We start from the raw sequence: 7,500 nt of genomic DNA on the forward strand, positions 1-7,500 counted from the left end.
AAGCGCTTGTTTATCTCAGACAGACACACACACACACACACACACACACACACACACACACACACAGTAATAGAGGGCAGTGAACCCGGTGCCTGATTACTGAAAGCCTCTCTCAGAGGCGTCCACCTTGGGGAAGCTGTGGGCCACGAGGGCCAAAGCACTTCTTCTCCAGACGCCACTGCTCCAACCCCTGCACCTTTTCACCCACCCGCTCTCTCTCCCTCTATCTCTACTCTTTCTTCCCTCGCTCTCACGCCAACCAAGAGCCACAGTCAGTCCCTCTTACCGTCAATCTCCCTCCCTCCCTTCCAGCTCTCACGTCTTTGGCCTTCTTTGTCTCCCTCTCACCCTTCTGCCCATCTCTCTCTCCCTCTTCCTTTTGCCAGTCTCTCCCCCTTATGTCTGTCTTTCTCTCTCTCTCCCCCTTCTGTCTGCCTGTCTCTTTCTCTTCCCATCTGCCTGTCTCTCTCCCCCCTTCGGCCCGTCTTCTTCTTCCTTTGGTCTCTCCTCCCACGTTCCCTCCCTCCCTTCCTCCCTCCCTCCCTCCCTCCACTGGCCTGTGTGTGAGAGCGAGGTGGTTCAGCTCTTTGAGAGGTAATCACAGGGCAGGCAGTGCAGTCAGAGTCAGTTTGACTCACACAGTCAGCCTCAGAGTTCTAATTAACCTCTGCTCTAATGGAGCCGGGCAGGGCAGGACCGAGAGAGAGAGAGAGAGAGAGAGAGAGAGAGAGAGAGAGAGAGAGAGAGAATGAGAGAGAGAGAGAGGGAGAGAGGGAGGGAATGAGAGAGAGAGAGAGTGTGTGTGAGAGTGAGAGAGAGAGGGAGTGTGTGTGTGAGAGAGAGAGAGAATGTGAGAGAGAGAGGGAGAGAGTGTGAGAGAGAGCGTGTTCAAGAGAGAGTGTGTTCGAGAGAGAGAGTGTGTTCGAGAGAGCATGTGAGAGAGAGAGATATTAAAGAGAGAAAGGAAGGGTATGGGGCAAAGTATGGAGAGATGGACTATAACTAAATTCTATCACTTATAAAAGTAGTTCTTCGACCAACACTGTTCAATGTTCAGAATATTTGATGATAACGTAACTGACTGGACTGCCACCCACCTCCACGCAAAACAGAAGGGAAAGAGAGGACGACAGAACGAAAAAAGGGAGGAAGGGAGCAGGAGTGAAAGAGAGGGGGAACAAACAAAAGGAGGCAGATTCCATAATTCCTGAAAAGTTTAATTACTGTAGCAAGGGTTTCAGAAGGGGGGAGAGAGGGGGAGAAAGAGAGAAGGAGAGGGAGAGAAGGGGGGATTGAGAAAGAAGCACAGGGAGAGAGGGTGGAAAGACAGGACAGGGAGAGAGGGGGGCAAAGAGAGAAGGACAGGGAGAGAGGGGGGAAAAGAGAGAAGGACATGGTGAGAGAGGGAAAAGAGAAAAGGACAGGGAGAGAGAGAGAAAGCGAGAGGAGGACAGGGAGAGGAGAATAAATCACCAGAGACAGGCTGCCTACAGACGGGCTCTGGGGAAAAGGGAGACATGTTGAAACTGTGTAGGCTGTGACAAACACAGAAAAAAAAATGGATTAAAGAAGGTAGACAGCAAACGACTGGAGAGGCAGAGCACAGCAGCGGCAGGAGGGGAAACAGACATCCCCTGAGGGGGGGGGGGGGGGGGGGGCTTCAGTCCTCTCCTCTCTGTCTTTTTTTGCATTGTGCTCGTCTTTTTCTCGCTCCATATTTTCAGACGACTTCTTTCCGGAGGGTTCGTCCTGCCCTGCGCCCTCTCTCCCCGCAGTCTGGCAGCACCTTCCACTCATGCCACGGCACTAACACGGTTCTTGTGGCGCCTCATCACGCTTCAGGTTACAGGTGTGTGTGTGTGTGTGTGTGTGTGTGTGTGTGTGTGTGTGTGTGTGTGTGTGTGTGTGTGTGTGTGAGTGTGTGAGTGTGTGATGGTGCAATCACATCCGCAGTTCTTGATGTGGGACATTGCACCAATGTTACAATGTTACACCCCAGGGTGAGAAAAATGCCTGACAACACTTGGTGAGCTGTGTGACTGTGTGTGTGTGTGTGTGTGTGTGTGTGTGTGTGTGTGTGTGTGTGTGTGTGTATGTTTGTGCATATGTGTGTGTATTTCTATGTGTGTGTGTATGTCTGTGTGTGTGTGTGTGTGTGTATGTATGTATCTGTGTGTACGTGTGTGCGTGCGTGTGTGCGTGTGCGTGTGTAGGTGTTTTTGTGCCAGCCGCCCTGGAGTGTCTGAGCCACAGCTTAGTAAAGAGCAGACAGATGTGCCGACAGCCAGAAGGGGAGAGAGAGAGAGAGAGAGAGAGAGAGAGAGAGAGAGAGAGAGAGAGAGAGAGAGAGAGAGAGTGAAAGAGTGAGAGGAATAGAGAGTGAGCATCTCTGTGCCAGAGTAATTCCAACCCAGCTCCACGCTCCACAATAGATCGGTCAAAGGCAATTTCCACAGACATCAATATCCGGCTGCCAGGGCAGGGCCCTCTCCAGCCCAGGTTACCAAGCAGCACCGGCGTCAGGGCATAGAAACACACCATCATCATTACACACACAGCAGCTGGCTACGGTATAGTGCAGTGTTGGTCTTTGATTAGCTGTGCTGTGCAGTGCAGTGTTGTTCAGGTCAGTGCTGTTCAGTGCAGTGTTGTTCAGGACAGTGCTGTTCAGTGCAGTGTTGTTCAGGTAAGGTCAGTGCAGTGTTGTTCAGGTAAGGTCAGTGAAGTGTTGTGCTGTGCTTTGATGAGCTGTTCAGGCCATGAGAACCTACTCATTCACAGCATGCAGAATGAGGTACAAGAGGGCTCTGTGTGTTTGTGTGTGTGTGTGTGTGTGTGTGTGTGTGTGAGTGTGGCCCCTAACCCAGTTGTGCTTGATTCATGTCAACCACAAGGCCTTTTATTAGCACACAACTTCTGAAGTCTGAGGTAATTACAGTGAGGTAATGAGCGAGAGTGTGCGTGTGTGTGCATGTGTGTGTGCGCGTGCATGCAGACACTGAGACATTCCATCCGACAGAAAACCACTTCAGTCCAACTCATCAGCATGGCGCCCCCCCCCCCCCCCCCCCCCCCCCGACAGAACGCTCATCAGCTACAGGCACAGGGGAGACGCTGAGGAGACTTTGTGTAGAGATGGGCAGAGAACCTTTCAGAACCAGACATGGGGAGAGACTGGGAGAGGTGTGAATCACTAGCAGCACTAAGGTCATTCCCTGGACTTTCTTAATAGCATTCCTGTACTGTGATACTGGTCACATAGGAACGAACAGTGAAGTAAAACTGAACTAAGTGGAGGTCAGCGGAACACAAAGGAGGTTCGTTGGCACTGGGGAGAGACGAGGAGGCCAAGGGAGAGTTGTGAAGCGCTCACACATATCAAGGTCATCGGTGTGGCCCGAAAAAGAGCACACACACACACACACACACACACACACACACACAGATCAAATGAAGCTCACGAAGAGGCTGCGCTGGGGAAGGGTGTGTGCTGAATAGATGTAAAGAGAGAGGAGCGTACGAGTCAAGAGAGGGCAGAGGGGTTGGGAGTGTGTGTCTTTGTGTCTGTGTGTGTGTGTGTGTGTGTGTGTGTGTGTGTGTGTGTGTGTGTGTGTGTGTGTGTGTGTGTGTGTGTGTGTGTGTTTGTGTGTGTGTAAAGAGAGATGTGTCAAGACTGGGACAGAGATTTCCAGGTGTGTGTGTATAAAGAGGTGGAGTAAGACAATTCAAAAGTCAGGTGTTTGTTTGTATGTGTGTTTGTTTTTGTGTGTGTATGTGTGTGTGTGTGTGTGTGTGTGTGTGTGTGTGTATGTGAGAGTGAGAGAGAAAGACCATGTCTCTGTGTGTTGGTGTGTGTGTGTGTGTGTGTGTGTGTGTGTGTGCATGTCTGTGTGTTAGTGAGAAAGAGAGACATGAAATGCCACTCACCACGCCGAAATCGAGGTTCTGCACGATCCACTCCTGGCCGTCCTTGAACTCGTCGTGGAGGCCCATGATGAAGAGTGTGTCCAGGGCGTCCACTATGGTGGCCCCCATCTGGGAATTACCTGGAGGGTAACACACATGTTAAAACACTTGCAAAAACAACCAAACTAACTGTTCCACACACACACACACACACACACACACACACACACACACACACACACCTTTTCCATAAGCATTCAGCACAATACACTCATAGGGATCCTTGAAGAAAAATACCCACAACCGGTACTCATACACACCCCCGCCTTCCCGACATAAACACTCTGTCGGCTGTACACATAAAAGGCCCTAATTTATCTACAGCAGTAAAATCAGCTAGCACAGTGTGTGGCTTTTCCAGCTTTTCCATCTCTCTCTCACACACACAGCCAGACACACACACACACACACACACAGTCCAATCTTCTCATGAAGACAGCGCAGTTTGCACCATGCACTGTGGCGTAACGGGTTCTATTAATCCAGCATGTGGTTGGAGCGGCCTATTAATTCAGAGGGGGGGTCAGCCTCATCCATCACAGCAGCGGGACTAACACACACCACACCCACCATGCATCCTCATTACACTCACACCAGCATCCATTTAACTCAGAACACGCTGTCTGCACACACGCACACACACACAGACACACACACACAAACACACACACATACACATACACATACACATACACATACACAGACATGGAGGAAAGCTGGCAGCATTTACTGGAGAACCGACAGGTACACACACACGCACACGCACACGCACACGCACACGCACACGCAGACACACAAACACATACACATACACATACACACAAACACATACACATACACAGACATGGAGGAAAGCTGGCAGCATTTACTGGAGAACCGACAGGTACACACACACGCACACACAGACACACACACATGCATGCACACACACACACTCAAGCACAAACACAAACACAAACACGTTTGTTTACACACAGGACCTCACATGCACAAGGGCATACACACACACCCATTCCTTCAATGTATGTGCACACACCCACGCTCCCATCTCCCCTAATACTGCTAATCTACATGCACCACCAACCCGAGCCAGTAGGAGGCTCTGAAGCGCTGCTGCGGGGTGACAGAAAACCATGCATCCTCCTGTGACATCACCAACTCTTATGGTGCACTGAATGCTCCCCAGACACATCTCCTTCAATTTAGCACTTTTGCCTGCCCGCGCGTGTGTGCATGCATAATAACCAGTAGTCATGGCAATAAGGTGGAGTGGAGTCGAGCCAGGGTGGGCTATGGAGTGCGAATGATTGAATGTGTGTGTGTGTATGTGTGTGTGTTTGTAGGTGTGTGTGTGTGTGTTTGTAGGTGTGTGTGTGTGTAGGTGTGTGTGTGTGTGTTTGTAGGTGTGTGTGTGTGTCTAGGTGTGTGTGTGTGTCTAGGTGTGTGTGTGTGTGTGTGTGTGTGTGTGTGTGTGTGTGTGTGTGTAGGTGTGTGTGTGTGTGTGCGTGTGTGTGTGGCGCTGGTCCATCCTGTCCTCTGGCTCTGATTACCTCTCACTCACCTTCAATAAGGCAGCCGAGGCCATTACAGGAGCACAGCCTTCATTAGAACTGACCTGACAGCTACATCAGTCACTCACTCTCTCCATCTCTCTCTCTCTCTCTCTCTCTCTCCATCTCTCTCTCTTCCCTCCTTCCTCCCTCACTCTTTCTTTTAATCCATCTCTCACACTCACTCCATCTTTCCCTCCCCTCCTTCTAGTCACTCTTATCTCTGGCCCTCATGACCGCTTCTCTCACACCTGCGATCTGTCGGTCTGTCTCTCCTTCCGTCCCTGTCTCTCCCTCCCTCCCCCCCTCTCCTCTCTCCTTTTCTCCCTCCCTCCCCTGACATTTGCGCTCTTTTCTTCTAAGTCATCCTCTCCCCCTCGGTCCTTAAATGACAGCCAAACATGACCTTTGACACCGAGATGAGACGTGCTGAATGTTAATCACAGTAAACAATAGCACCTCTGACTAACACTTTGGGCTGCTAATACATGCAAACAGCCTCTTCACTCTCGGCAGGAGACCAAAGGATCCACACCACGACTCCACTTACACTGTGTCTACATTAAAACACATACATACACACACACACACACACACACATTTAAGCCCCCTTTTTTGTGTCTGCCAGCATCATCTTCAACACAAACAAACACACACACACACACACACACACACACACACACACACACACACACACACACACACACACACACACACACACACACACACACACACACCCTCCATACCTCAGTAACCCTGTAAGGCTTGCCAACTCCCTGTCTTGTCTGTGTTTTACAGAGCAGAGTGACTTGTCAAACGACACAGACACACTATTTCTCTATTAGCAGCCTTTTAAAGAAGACTCTACTGAACAGGGTTTGCTTTATGCTCCTCAATACTTATAGAGAGCATTTCAAGACAGCTCTGTGTATGTGTGTGTGTGTGTGCCAAAGCTGATGTCACGTCTGTCTTTTTGAGGCTTACCGGTCTCTCTGCTCCCTAGGTTTTAGAGGTGTTCTTTTTCTGACTGCTTTACAAGACACTGCATTCTACTGCACTGACGCCATTCAAAAGGTGTGTGTGTGTGTGTGTGTGTGTGTGTGTGTGTGTGTGTGTGTGCTTCAACTGCTGAGGCAATTTTTCAAATGGCAACCTAAGAGGGTTAGGTGTGTGTGTGTGTGTTTGTGAGTGAGAAAATGTAATAGTCTATACGTACAGATTGGAGCCGAGACAGCCAAGGTGTGTTTGTGTGAGTACAAATGGGATTTAAGAATGTCAAAATGTGTGTGTTTGTGATGGTGTGAGCATTTGTGTATATACAGATGAGGGCTGAGAGTTTATGCGTTATTTATACGTGTGTGTGTGTGTAAGTCCACGTTTATAAATGTGTGTTCCTGTCAGTGTGTGTGCTTATGAACATGTGTCTTACTATTCCTTTGTGCAGTATGAGTTTGTTTGTGTGAGTGTGTCTTTGTGTGTGAGCTGTGCTACGGTGTGTGTAAGCTGTGCTAGTGTGTGTGTGTGTGAGAGTGAGATGTGCAGTGAGTGAGCTGTGTGTGAGCTGTGCTAGTGTATGTGTGTTTGAGTGACCTGTGCGGTGAGTGAGTGAGTGAGCTGTGTGTGTGTGTGTGTGTGCGCGTGCAAGTGTGTGTGTGCATGTGCGTGCGTGTGTGTGTGTGTGTGTGTGTGCGGTGAGTGAGCTGTGCTGTGCTGTGTAAACTCTTGTCTTTGGGGGCATGCTGCAGGGTTATTATCAGTATTGACAGGAGCTCTAAATCACTCTAAAAATACACACAGCAGCTCCCTGCCTCTTCTGTCCACTCTCCACTCGTTTTCTTTTTCCTCTCTTTTCTTCTCCTTTGACTTTAAGCTTCTACTCTTCTCATCCATTCTTTCTCTTCCCTCCTTTCCTTTTTTTCTCCTTACCCCATTTCTCTACCTCCTTTAGTCTCCTCTCCACTCTCTCCTTCTCTATATTCTCTCT

General features: G+C 49.6%; 1 protein-coding gene across 1 annotated transcript in view; it reads right to left on the reverse strand.

Moving 5' to 3' along the window:
* Positions 1–7,500, reverse strand: part of man1a2 (mannosidase, alpha, class 1A, member 2) — a 103,131-nt gene that overhangs the window by 33,541 nt on the left and 62,090 nt on the right. The window contains exon 5 of the mRNA XM_080840018.1: positions 3,928–4,046. Within this exon, the coding sequence (XP_080696144.1) occupies positions 3,928–4,046 (119 nt within the window). The remainder of the gene's footprint in view (positions 1–3,927; positions 4,047–7,500) is intronic.

Source organism: Sprattus sprattus, assembly GCF_963457725.1.
Source record: "Sprattus sprattus genome assembly, chromosome: 5".
NCBI lineage: Eukaryota > Metazoa > Chordata > Actinopteri > Clupeiformes > Clupeidae > Sprattus > Sprattus sprattus.